Source organism: Tenrec ecaudatus, chromosome 12 (genome assembly GCF_050624435.1).
Source record: "Tenrec ecaudatus isolate mTenEca1 chromosome 12, mTenEca1.hap1, whole genome shotgun sequence".
In the NCBI taxonomy this organism is placed as follows: Eukaryota; Metazoa; Chordata; class Mammalia; order Afrosoricida; family Tenrecidae; genus Tenrec; species Tenrec ecaudatus.
The window spans coordinates 127448474-127461604 of NC_134541.1; the positions used below are offsets into that span (position 1 = coordinate 127448474).

Below are 13131 nucleotides of genomic sequence, written 5' to 3' on the forward strand. Positions count from 1 at the left end.
GGCGCCCTGCGGAGTACTCGGGTCTCCCATTGGCCGGTTTTTCCGGCACTGCCCGCCCTCACCATCCAAGATGGCAGCTAAGTGTGATCGGAAGTGGCCGCGGATGTTGTTATGGAGGTGCCGGCTGGGCACCGGAGTGCCTTCGAATTCCGGATGGAGCCTAGGCCGGGGAGAATGCGCGCGGGCCCGCAGCGACGGCCCCTACTCCCGCACAGCGCTCTATGAGCTGCTCGGCGTTCCCGCCACAGCCACACAGGCGCAGATCAAGGCGGCCTACTACCGGCAGAGCTTCCTCTACCACCCGGACCGCAACTCGGGCAGCGCCGAGGCTGCCGAGCGCTTCACCCGCATCTCCCAGGCCTACGTGGTGCTGGCCAGTGCCACCCTGCGCCGTAAGTATGACCGCGGCCTGCTCAGCGACGAGGACCTGCGCGGCCCCGGCGCCCGGCCGTCCAGGACCGCCGCGACCGAGGCTGCCGGCGCGCCCCGCTCCCAAGCATCCGCCTCCCGCGGCCACAGCACAGGGCAGGCGGCGTCGGGGACCAATCGCACCATGTTCAACTTCGACGCCTTCTACCAGGCCCACTACGGAGAGCAACTGGAGCGCGAGCGGCGCCTCCGGGCTCGGCGCGAGGCCCTCCACAAGCAGAAGGAGCGGGCCCAGAAAGGCTTCCACTGGGACGACACCCGAGACGTGACTTTCGTCTTTCTGTTCGTTGCCATCCTCGTCGTCATCGGCTGCCGAATGTAACTGGGGAGCGGAGGGAAGGGGAACCAGTTCCAAAGAAGTGGCCCAGCAGCCCTTGAAACTTTTCCCTTCCATTGTCTTCCTCTGCTGGGGCCCCCAAAGAACTGCTCACCCGACCCTCCTCCCGTGCCCCGCACCCCAAGCCTAACGATTGATCTGATGTCCCTCTCCCCATGAGCCCGAGAAGGAGGCCTCTGAAAGAGACTCCAAAGGGGGCCAGTGGTGAAGGACCAGAGACGGGCCTTCTGGAATCCCTAGGTGCCTGCTGCCAAAGGTTGCCTCCCTGAGGTTGTCACCTTCCGGAATCCTTGCCTTGCCATCATTGCTAAGCCCTGAGCAAGAGTTGTCGCCTTTTGTCCACCCCTGTGTTGTAAACATGAAATATGCCATACGACCCAGTGTTTGGCAGCCAAAAGAAAAATTTTCGGGTTGTGTGACACTTGGCTTTCTATGAGTCCCTCTAACCAACTTGACTTAGAGTCAGACTTCCGTGTCGAAAGGTCTTGCCATTCCTGTGGCCTGGGGAATCAAAGCTCGGAAGTACAAGTGCCCCTGTGTTCTTGCCTATCAATTGATCATTGGCTCTGTCTGTGAGGGCATGGTGGCAGCGGAGGCCTGTCCCACTTATGAGCTCAGTGGTTTGAACCTGATGCCAGCAGGTCCAGGTTCATCTGTGGGACAGCATGCCAGTGGCCTGGTCACCCTCTTACCAGCCAGCCTCAATGCTAACTCAAGCCCATCCCCACACAAACCCAGAGCAAGCCATCCTGGGTGTGGCCGTCACAGACCCCGCAAGCCTAGGCTTGAAGCAAAGCTGCAGAAGGCCGCCAGAAAGGGTGGGGTTGGGAGCCAGCAGGTCTCTGGTGGGAAGCGAGATTTGCTTTTGCTCAAGGAAGAAGCTTGGGTTCCTTGTCCAGAACTGACCCAGCTTTCTTTTCTCTGTGCCTGATTAGTAAAGATGCGCTAGGCACGAGGTAGATGATTCAGACCCACAGGAGAAAGGTGAGGCTTTGTGGTCCCAGAAAGATCGACAGGCTCCCAAACTCACAGGGGCAATTCTCCTCTGCCCCACCAGGCCTGTGTGAGTCCGTATGGACTCGATGCCAGTGAGTTTAGAGTTAGTTAACCAGTTGGTCGTCACCTGTGGTTTTTTGTGCTGTGGAGTTGGTTCTGACTCAGTGAAACCCTATAGACAGCAAACACCACCCAGTCCTGCTTCATCCTCACAATTGTACTTGTTTCAGGCCATGGTTTGCAGCCACTGTGTCAGTCCATCTTGTTGAGAGTCTTCCTCTTTTCACGGCCACGCTATACCAAGCATGATGCCCTTTTCCAAGGACTGGCCTCTCCTGAGAACATGTCTACGGCATGAGACAAAAATCTCACCATCCTTGCTCCTAAGGAGCATTCTGACTCTGCTGCTTCCATGGTACTTTCTTTGGCAGTCCATGGTACTTTCAACATTCTTCCCCTGGAGGCTAATTCAAATGCGTCGACTTCAGTCTTCCTGATTCAGGGTCTAACTTTCACATTGGATATGAGGCTATTGAAAATAACCATAGCCCTCAAACACCTTAGTCCTCAAAGTGACACCTTGCTCTTCAACACTCTAAGGAGGCCTTGTGCACTCACCTGTAGAAGGAAGACTGAACCCTTCATCGCTGCCAATGGGAACAGGTTGGCTGTCGGTGATTGGGTGCTCAAGCACTTATGCACTGGGCAGAGCAGAGCACTGTGAGATGGGAAATCGTTCAAGGGGCCTGGACAAAGCCTGGCCTCAGGTCGAAACAGAGCACATTGATAGAATAACGCTAGTTCCCTCACTCAATCTTTGGTGTAAAATCCTTGCATATGTTTTGATAACCCGGAGCTAATTCAACTTGTTCCTTGGAAGCCATTCAAATCACTAGTCATGAAGGTCAAGGGCAGACCCTTAGGGAAGCTTTATAGGGCCCACACAGGATTTGAGCCCACTCGGGTCCACACCTGCTTGCCTCTGAGCTTTGGTTTGGGCGGGCGGGGATGTACTTTTTCAAAAGCGCATTTAACGTTTCCTATTTGGAAAACTGGAGGGTTTGCTCTGCTCACCAAGCGTTGGTCTGTGGGGAGGGGAGAGATGTGCTTTTCAAAAAGCACAAGGACTGTTACTGTGCTGCTTCTTTGGGAGCCAAGTGGGGAAGCCTGTCCTTTCTGGAAACCCGAACTGCTGGGAGGAGGGAGGGTGTTGCCCCAAGTGCACAGAAGCTCCTGCTTCCCAACCAAGGAGTGGACCTTGGCGCAAAAGCTTTCTCCAGGGGTGCGTCCAGGATCGGAGCTTTTCCCTTTTGGGTTTGTAAAATCATAGAAACCACTCCGATTTCTTTTCTCATTGAAGCTCACATTCAGGAACTTCCCCTCCAGAGTGCCAGGTTTCAGACAAGCCACCTGCAAGCTCCCAGAACTCCCCATGAACACAGACCTTCACAGGATGGCTGAAGGTAATGAACCATCTAACTCAAATGTGTCTCCAAGTGGGTGATACTGCCCCTTCAGGGTGGTGATACCTACCTGCTTTACTGGATTAGGGGCTAGAGGACAAATGTTTTTCATTCCCAGAGGGGCACTAACTCATTATGTTTTGAAAAGGGGGTAGTGAATATCCACTGTTTTACCTTTCTAGTTTAAAGATGAAACTTTCGACTCCCACCGAGCGTTCCAGCCTTGAAGCCACACGGGGCAGTTAAAGCCCTGCCCTGTAGGGTCGCCGTGAGTCAAAAGTGAGTCAGTGGCAGTGAGCTTGGCGTTTTAAAGCTTGACTGCAGTGCCTACACACAACTCACAGACAAAATTCACAATGGAAGGGTTTCTTAAGGACGTCAGCAAGTTGGAATGCTAACAAGAAGTGCTCAGTTGTTTATCAGGACATGTTACAAAGCTTGTTCGGGTCTGCTAATAAATGCCCAAGGGCACACCACTCTGCTGTAAGCTTCAACCCCAAGCACTCAGTTCCACTGCAGTGGGTCAGCAAGCAAGCCCAACTTTCCAATTAAATGCCCAGTGTCCCCCGCCCCCACTCCACAAGCCAGCCTCCTGCACAAAAGCTTCACTCTGTCCGTGGGTTGGGTTGGAAGTCTGCCTTCTGTGTGTTGGCTCCTGGTTCACTATGCAGGGATCTTGGGTCCAGACGACTTGCTCCGTTCCTGGCTGCTCTTGCTGGAAATCAGATCCCTCCTCTTGCTTTTCAAAGGGCTCATTTTATACCCAGCAGGATGACACTCCAGGGAATCCTGTTTGAAATGACTCACAGGTGAATCCTAGCAATATCTTCCCCCACCTTTTTCCAGACCCAAGCCATGAAACCGTTCACCGTCCCTCCACGCGGTAGGCCCACTAAATTGAGGAGCCTGTGACAACTGACTGGCTGATGGTCGAGCTAGGGGCGCTCTAGGCTGGTTGGAGCTGAACAGAGTGGCCCCACTCCCTACCCCGCTAAAATCGAGCTGCCACTCTTCTTGGAGAATGAGGAATGGGGAACTCTGCCAAGGGGTCTCATCTGGTTCCAGCCTCTGCTGCTTGCCTGCCCTGCAGAGAGGAGGTTGTACAGGCCCAGGACATGAACCCCTTGCCTTCCAGGAGCTTCTCCCCACTTCCTGACAACGAAGGAAGACAACCCCATCCTTAGACAAAATAAAGCACTTCCATGGGGTCCATTCCGACTCAGTGACCCTGAAGAACAGGGTAGAAACTGAGAGCCTCATCTTTCTCCCTCTGAGCGGCTGGTGGTTTTGAACTGCTGGGATTGCAGTTCGCAGGCCAACACATAACCTACTGAGCCACTAAAGCTAAAAGCTGCACACACACACTTCCCCTTGTGGTCATAAACCAAACCGGTGACCTTGTGGTTACAGCCCAACCTGTATAACCCATTAGGCCATGAGGGCTCCTTGTGGAAGCCCAGAGCGTCTAACTGTGGAGGTCAGGGTCAGGCTCGTAACCAGGGCTTTGTTGTCACCACACGATTCACTGGTAGAGACCTGAGCCCACAACTCAGCCAAGAGGATTCCCAAGAACCTGGAAGCCAACTAAGTTCATGCAGCAGGGCCTAGACTGCCTGCCACTGCAGTGCCCCAGCCCACTCCAGGTACCTTCTCTCAGGGTGGTTTCACCAGGTTTACGAACCATCCAACTTGAAGCCTCTGGTTAAGGCCTGCCGGGCTTGGTGAGCCTCGACTGGCCAAAAGAACACAGTTGATGTTCTCCAGGTTTCATATTTGAAAGTGGGGTGGGGTGGGGGTGAGGATGCAGAAGAAAATGGGGAAGCTCAGGATTCCTAGGAGGTGTGTCTGAAACGTTACTGAAGGGCAGCGACAACGTGGGAGCATCGGTTGTCGGGAAAGTTTGCCTCTGCTTTGTGAGCGCACGTACTGTGGGTCTGTGTGTGACAGGTGGGCCCTTTCTAACGGGCCATGTGATGTAGCCCCTCCTTGGCATTTCTTCTTACACAAGCCCAGCTAAAAGCATTCTAGAGCGTGGGAGCCAAGGAAGTTCTAGAAAGCTTCAGGCAGGAGGGCCCAGACTGGGCTCTCCCCAGAACATTGCATGTATCTTCACTCAGGGTGGCTCAGGAAGCCCATTCACCATCCAACTCAAAGCCTCTCCTCTGGTACAGAATGCCTCCGCGTCCCAGGCCAGCACTGACCACCGAGTGGCCCTGCAACCCCACAACTAAACTCACTGCCACCGAGTCTTCTGACTCCGATCAACCCTCCAGGTCAGGGAACAACTGCCCCTAAGAGTTTCCCAAGTTGTACATCTTGACCAGAGCAGAAAGCCTCATCTTTCTCCTGCCAAGCGGCTGGTGGCGTTGAACTGCTGGACTCACAGCACCCCAATGGGCAACCTTACCATTGCCACCAGAGCTCCCTATCCCATCCCGACCCTCCAGAATTGACTGATCCCGGGCTCTTGGTGGAAAGGGAGGGGCTGGGGAGTACTTTGGAAGAACCCCATCTGATTCCCATGACCACTCTTCTCCCTTCCCAGTGCCCTCTCTGCTTGGATCTTTCCTTTCTCTGCTGCTGGCCTGCTCGAAGGAAGAGAGGCTGCACCAGGTTCTGGATATTCGCCTCTGCCTTCTGGAAGCTTCTCCTTAAATTGCTGAGAGTAGCGGGAGGTGTGCCCAGCCTTGGCCACCTCTCACCTTTCAGTCACCACAAAAGTCCCTGGATGTTGAGCAGGGATGAGAGGGCAGGGCAGCTGAAGGGCACCAACAAGCAAAGTTGGCCAACCTAGAGTCATCCAAGGTAGGCCACCTGTGGTCCTGTGGTTCTTCAGCCTCTAGCAGCTAAAGGGCCAGCAAACCATGGCCAGTGTGCGATGAAGGTTCTCAGATTGGCAACACCACCTGCACGTTCACAGAGAACATCTGATGGACTGGGCCAGGAGGGCTCCCTAAAGCCATGCTTTCAGTCATCGCTTATATCTCGTCGCCCCTGCCCCCCTCCCCGTGTCCTCATCCCCTGCCGCCTTCTGAGCGGTCACTCAGACACCATTTACACACCTTCAGGGACAGGGAAGAGTGTCCTACCCTTTTGCCCTGGAAACGCCAAATCATGCCAACCCGAGAGGACAGTAGAACTCGGCCATCTAGTTCCCAACACTATCAGCATTAACTAAGCTGACGGTCATCTCTTTCACCCATGGCGCAGCTGGTGGGTTCGAACGCAGGCCCGTGCTTCACTGCTTTTAAGCGCCTCGGCTTGAGCCCGAGCTGGCCGCCTGTGGACCAGGTCTTAGCACGGGCCTCTGATTCTACAGAAAACAGTCCGATAGCAATTTGACTCAGCAACCCCAGAGGACAGGCAAGAAAGATCCCTGCAGGCTTCTGAGACTGTAGGTCTTTACAGGAGCCCAAAGCCAAGTCGTTCTCTCTCCTGCAGAGCGGCGGGTGGGTTCGAACTGCTGACCATGCAGTTAAGCAGCAGGCATAAATGGACTCAGTGGCGGTGCGCCAGAGCGAGTCACAGGTGAGACCACACGTGTGTACAATAAACACGCCCCGCACAGGACTTGAAGTCCTTACCCTGCCCGCCTCCTCCTCCCTCCAGCGACGCTGGGCCCCCTCTTAGCACATGACTTCGCTGAAACTTCACAGCCCCACTCCCCCTGCTTTTCAGCAGGCCCCTCCATGCTGCCCGGGCAACCCAGCTTCACCTGACCTGGCCGTGTTCCCACCCGCCCATCCTGGCAGACACCCAGTGGTGGCGCTGGCCACTTTGTGTTGCACTGAGCCAAAGATAGAGACCTTCCGCCCAGAACACCCCTGCCATCCATCGCTCAGTGGGGTGTGCATTTGGCAGGCCAAGAGAAAGCAGGCGTCATCCTGACTGGGGCTGAAAGGTGACTGGGGGGGTGGGGTGGGGGGGAGAAGGTGAGGGCAGGTGAAGCAACTGGAGGAGAATGTGCCTCTGGCCGAAGCACTGGGGAGCTGAGAGCCAGGAAAGCCCCTCCTCGTTGACAATCAGAGGTGGCTTCCTGAAGCCAGCCAGCAACCAGGAGCCCAGCTGGGCCTGAAGGACAGCTGGCCTGCAGATGGGCAGAGAGGAGCAGAGGGTGCCCATGAGTTGTGGGGGCTGGGACCCCCGGAGGGACCAGTGGAGGGGGCAGGGAGGAGGCGGCAGCATCACATCCTCACCATCACATTTATTGACGGCCCCGGGGAGGCGGGGCTGGGGACAGAACATACAAAGACAAGGACCTGCCCTCAAAAAGCTTCCATTCTAAGGAGACAGGGACAGAAAAATACAGAATGGTTTTCCTGGGGATGGCCCACTCTCACCTGTGCAGGCCAGAAGCCCCCTGGCCGACCTTGTCCCGGGGTCTGGTATATGAATGGGGCTCGAGGCCCCAGGACCATAGAGTGAGTCCCTGGCCCCGATGCTGAGGCCTGCCCACCTGGCTCCTATGAGGTGGGCCCCAAAGTTGGAAAGGTAGGCTCAGGGCATGATGAAAGTACTCCTGCGGGTCTTGGTATTGTGCGAGCCCGGTGAAGTGGTGGGAGGGGTGGCAGACTCCCTAAGAGGGCCCCTCTGGGAGACAGGCGTCTCCCCAGACCCCGCTGGAGAGTCAAGTCCTTTCATGGGGCTGGCCGGTCACCCCGGAGGCCCCAGCCAGGGCCAAAGGAAAGGCAGTGTTTCCCAACACCCTGCCTCCCCCCTACCCAGTCCCCCACTCTGGGCATCTTCCAAGTGACCCTCCTCCCCAGCTCAGCCTCCAGGACCAGGGCCTGCCTGAGGCCGTGGGGAGGGGGCCCGCCCCTCCCCCGACCCAGGCAGTGGGGGAGGAGGAGGAGCCAACATCAAGTTTGTCTGGGCCCCCCACTGGGGGGCCACACCCTGGTTCCTACCGGTGGGGGGGCTCTGGCTGCGAGGGCCGAGGGCTCAGCAGGGGGGCCGGGCCAAGGGGGCACCCAGGGGAGCCCTTCAGAGGGAGCACTGGCCGGGAGTCCAAGGGAGGCAGGCTCCGGGGCACTGCTGGTGGCCCCCGGGTGGCCCCGGTGGGCAGGACAGCTGCAGAAGTGAAGGGCTTGGGGGGGTCGGCAGCCGCCGGGGGTGCTGGCTGGGCAGACCGCTCCCTGCGGCGCAGCAGCTCCTGCAGCTTCTCCGCCTGTGTCCTCCGCAGGTGGGCCAGAGCGCGGCCTCGCTGGAAGGCCGGCAGGAAGGCCTCCAGGCTCTGCTCACCCAGCAGCAGCTGCTCCATCTGCTCCTGGGGGCCAGAGGGACAGGGGTTGTGAGGGGCAGGACCCCACCAGACACTGGCCCTTTCCCCAAGTCCCTCCCCATGGTAACCCCCACGCTCAAGTGCACAGCAGGGCCTGCAGTCAGGACTCCAGGGCCCACAGACCAGACGGACGTTACAGACAGGGTCTCCCCAAGGCCAGGGCACATGCCCCCTCTTCCCCTGTCCCCTCTAGCAGAGGTCCTTGGCCCAGCAGCACTCAGGTATTCTCAGGAGAGTCCGGGGGAACCCCAGGTGGGCAGTGGTCACCAGGAGGTCCCTGGGAGGCTCCTGAGCTTTCAGGGGTGTCCTTCCCCTGTCCCCAGGCCCAGCTACCTGCCACCTCACCTCAGCTTCTTGCTCAGCTTCTCCCAGTTCGGCCTGGAGCCATCCCAGTGCACAGTGGGGACTCCAGCGATGCATGCTGTCCTCTGAGGGCCACAGAGGGATGGAGTGAACAGTGTCTAGCCTCAGGGCCTGACTCCAGGCTAAGTCAGTGCCCAGGGGTCATTCCCCACCCCCCATGATTCTTCTCAGGAATCTATGCTTCCTTGCTCACCCTGGGGCCTCACTTTTACCATCTGCACAAATGCCCATGTAATCATTTTGTGTACTCCCCCAGCCCCCACTTCTGTCCCAGTGCAACAGAAAAGCAAGTGCCTAGCTCCTAGGATACCCCAGGCTCTTGGGCATTAAACCCCACTTTCTCCTCCTGCTCAGCAAGCCCCCCTCCCCACCTCATGCCTCTTCCATCAAGTTCTGTTTACCTACTGCCCACTCCCCAATTCACTTCACAGGCAGCCCAGAGTAACACCTCTCCAGTTTGCCTGGGAACAGGGCCACCCAAGTCCCACCCTGCATGGGTAGCACTTCCCACAGGTCAACCGGCTAGGCCACATGGCCTATGGACCACCCCTCCCCATCCCACCCCACCCCACCAGGCAGGTATCCTGGCTGTCCCCTCACCCAGTCGCTGCAGCTTGTCTGCACAGCTCTCTGCCACCTCTCGCAGCTCCTGGTACTTGATGGCCAGGGCGGCCCGGCCCATCTCCAGGCGGGGCCGCAGAGCCAGGTTCTCCTTGGCCAGCGAGTAGTTGGAGGCCAGGCATGCCTCCCGGTCCAGCTGCAGGCCCTGGAACTGTGGGCAGAGAGGGGCTGAGAGCCGCACTTCCAGCCACCCTGTGACCAAGCTGAAGGCAGCGGAAGGCTCTGAGCACCCCTGGGTGGGAGTCTAACAGGTGGGGGGCCTTCAAGAAGCCCAGATGCCAGGCTGGCCACTCTGGGCCTCCGTTTACTCTACAAAGTGGCCTCCGAACACCTACCTGCTGTGAGACTTAGTGAGGAAAACTAGGAAGGCCTGGACAAATGTTAGTTAATTTTTAATTTTTCAATTAATATGTCTGCTCAGGTCCCCGAGGAGCCCCCTCCCTCCCCTGTCCCATTTTCCACGCTTGGGTAGCTTCCCTCTTATGCGAGGTCTTTGTTTCTTCTTCAGGTGTTTGTGAGACAAACACTCCCACCGCCTGCTCCCACTCTCCCTCCCTCCAGGAGTGACCATGTCCACACCCTGTCTGTCCCAGCATCAGACCCCCTCGGGCCATCCTCTCCTCCCTTCCCACGCCCTCGTCTGCCCTCCAGTGGGATTCCCCACACCCCCAGGAATACACACCCCCTTCTCCTCTCTAATTCACCTACCCCGCCAGCACCTGCTCTCTGCTTTTCAGCTCACCCAGCCAGCAGGCCCCAGCCCCGCCACCCTGGAGCCTCTCTCCCCGGGCTGATTCTCCGCGGGCCCTCACGGCCTCTGGAGAATGCAGCACCTTCCATCTGCCCCCTACGGGGTGCACGGCCCCTCTAGGTCGGCTTCCCCCAAACACACACTTTCCTTTCTGCCCCCCACTGCCCGCCTGCCCGCCCTGGCCTATCTCCTATAAAATAGACAACTTTACCCACGGTGGTTTATGGAATACACCCGCCCCAGCGCCAGACACAAAGCCCCCCTCTGGCGACCCCCACCCCCCACCCCCAATGCAGACGCCCCTCCAACCGTCTCCCAGGTGTCAAACAGGCCCCGCTGGAAGGCGCCTCCCCTTTGTGGCCCTACAGAACGTGGGTGTGCGAGCCAGGGCCCCCACAACACAGCTTCCCCCGGCCCCCCTCCCCAGCCCCCACCCCCAGCCCCCCGAACACACCTCCCCGGAGCATCCGCCGTGGAACACGCCTTACGGCCATCCCGGGGGTGCACGGACGCCTCCCCGGGTGCCCCGCGCCCCACCCGCCCCAGGCTGGCTCCGGGCGCCCCTCCCCCGGGGGCGGCTCCGCGGGGCCCACTCGTACGTGCCAGGCTCCCGCGCCCACGGGCGGCCCCGCGGCGCGGCCCAGCGCCCGGCCCACAGCCCCGCCAGGCCGCGGCCCGGCCCCCGCGCCCCCCGCCCGCGCCCCCCGCGCTACCTTCCTGCTGAGCCGCACGATCCGATCCAGCTTGGGCTCGTCCTGAAGCAGGTCCCGGAGCTGCCCGGTGCTGAGGATCCCAAAGCGCCCCGGGCTGCCGGGCTCCGGCCCCGCCCGCGCCGCCCGGGCCCGGTACATGCCGCCCGCCCGCGCCCCCAGCTCGGCTGCTGGCTCGGCCCGCTCGGCCCGCTCCGCCCCGGCTCCGCTCGGGCTCCGGGCTCCGGCTCCGGCCGCGCGCGCGCCGCTCGGCCGCCAGGGGGCGCCCCGCCCGCTCTTAAAGGGGCCGCGGCGCCCGGGCGGGGGGCGGGGCGGGGAGGGGGCCGGCCGCACCCCTCCGCGCCCAGGCTGAGCCGCGCGGCGCCCCGGCTCGGGCCCCCGCCGCCGGATCGCGGCGCGCACGGGGCTGCCCGCGCCCATCTCGGGGTCGGAGGCCGTCTCTCTCCGCACCCCTCTACCCCGCCGTCCTCCACCACGCCCCCCGGCCCAGGCCTCCCGCCTCAGGCCTGCACAGTGTGCAGGGCGATTTCCCGTGTCCTCACCGCCCCCCTCGGACGCGCACAAGGTTTCGGAGTTGGGGCGCCATGAGGTCCTGCCCGGCGGCTCGCTTGGACAAGTGGCTCCCCGCGCCCTGCCCAAGCCTCAGTTTTCTCTTCTGTGAAATGGGGGGATGGTGGCGGCTACTGCGCGCCCAAGGAGAGGAGATGGAATGCCCAAGCAAGGTTATTGATATTTTGGAGAAGAGGAAACAGGTTCACAAAGATGATGTCACTTCCCCCCAAGTCGCATTACAGGTGGGTGGTAGACAATGCTAGTTCTTTCCATCCGTCCTAGGGGAGAGGGGAGGGGCATCGTCCCCGCCTTCGGGGAGACGTGGGTTTCTCTTGGATGAAACCACCCTGTTCTCCCCCGCACAAGACAGAAAACTGAACTCAACTCTCACTACGATCGATCGAGTCCGTTCGGACTCTATGGGGCCGGGCAGATCCGCCCCCAAGGGGTTCCCAAGGCTAGGACTTTGTACGCCAGCAGAAAGCCTCGTCTTCCCGCGGAGTGGTCGGTGGGTTCGAACTGCTAACCTGGCAGCTCAATGCACAGCCCTCTAGGCCACCGGGGCTCAGAACCACGGAACCCCAGCTTCCTCTGTGATCCCCCTGCGACGCCGGATAGGCAATGTCTTCATCTTCCCACCTAGACCTGCCCAGTGTCATGGTCTCCCCATCTCAGAAAGCCGACACTCAGAGGTTAAGGGAAAACATCGAAGGGCAATGAACCAGCTTTGCACGAACTGCACTGAAGGCGGAGAGGTGGGACGTGGGCAATCAGAAAGGCTTCCCAGAGGAGGTGACACTTGAGCTGGGTTTTGAAGGATGAACAGGAGTTCTGAAATTGAAGGCTAAACCATCCAACCAAAGAGAAGCCCATGAACAATAACCCTGGGGTTCAAAAGGGCCCTGCAGGGTCTCTCCCAATCTAAGCAGGGCACATTGGGCAGGGTGAAGTCTGGGAGACGAGATGGGGCCAGCTGCTGCATTGTGAAGGCCACTGACAGCTGGAATTGGATTCTCCCCTCCAAGACTCATTTCCTCCAGGGAGACCCCCTCCACCTCCCCAGGCTGTGTTGTATTGCCCCTCACCTCTGGGCTCCCAGTTTCTGCACCCACAACCACCGTGCTCTGCATTGCCCAGAGTCCCACCCTCTTTCTGGATTGCCTGGCTGTGCAATCTCTGCTTCCCCTCCTCAGCCTCCTCCAGGCCTACGGGCTGACCAGTCCACCCCAGCTACCCGAGACCCCATGCATCAGGGGGGCTCTGCTCGAGAAGGTCCTCAAGGCCTGGTCATTCAGAAGTCCGTTGCCAGGTGCAACTTCCAAGGGACCTCTGGAGGGATTCGAACCGCCAAGCTTTTGGCTCAGCCGAATGCCTTCACCTGAGGAGCACTGTGAGTGAGGCCACCTCCCGGCACCGTCTCTGGCAGAGGGTTTCCAAAGCTATAACGTGTCCCTCGCCAACCTCTGGTTAGCAGCCCAATACAACCCACGGTGCCATCAAGCCCTCGCCCCACTCTTATGTCCTCAGGGCCACCGCTTCCACCAAGCTTTCAGGGATACCCCCTAAACACGTGCCGCCCTGGATGCCACCCCCTTGTACCCTTGAGCCTTGAACTGAGGGCTTTTTAC

The 13131-nt window shown here is 59.3% G+C and overlaps 2 protein-coding genes across 2 annotated transcripts; one reads left to right on the forward strand and one right to left on the reverse strand.

The window, feature by feature from the left end:
- Window positions 1-36: 36 nt before the first annotated feature.
- DNAJC30 (DnaJ heat shock protein family (Hsp40) member C30) lies at window positions 37-1169 on the forward strand. The gene has a single exon (XM_075564865.1). It carries the CDS (start codon window positions 71-73, stop codon window positions 749-751), a length of 681 nt encoding a protein of 226 aa, XP_075420980.1. The 5' UTR covers window positions 37-70; the 3' UTR covers window positions 752-1169.
- Window positions 1170-7419: 6250 nt separating this feature from the next.
- On the reverse strand, window positions 7420-11165 carry VPS37D (VPS37D subunit of ESCRT-I). Its single transcript, XM_075528495.1, has 4 exons — window positions 10955-11165; window positions 9470-9641; window positions 8852-8934; window positions 7420-8491 (listed from the first exon to the last, which is right to left on the reverse strand). The coding sequence occupies exons 1-4, from the start codon at window positions 11090-11092 to the stop codon at window positions 8129-8131; spliced, it is 756 nt and encodes a 251-aa protein (XP_075384610.1). The 5' UTR covers window positions 11093-11165; the 3' UTR covers window positions 7420-8128.
- Between the last annotated feature and the right edge of the window lie 1966 nt (window positions 11166-13131).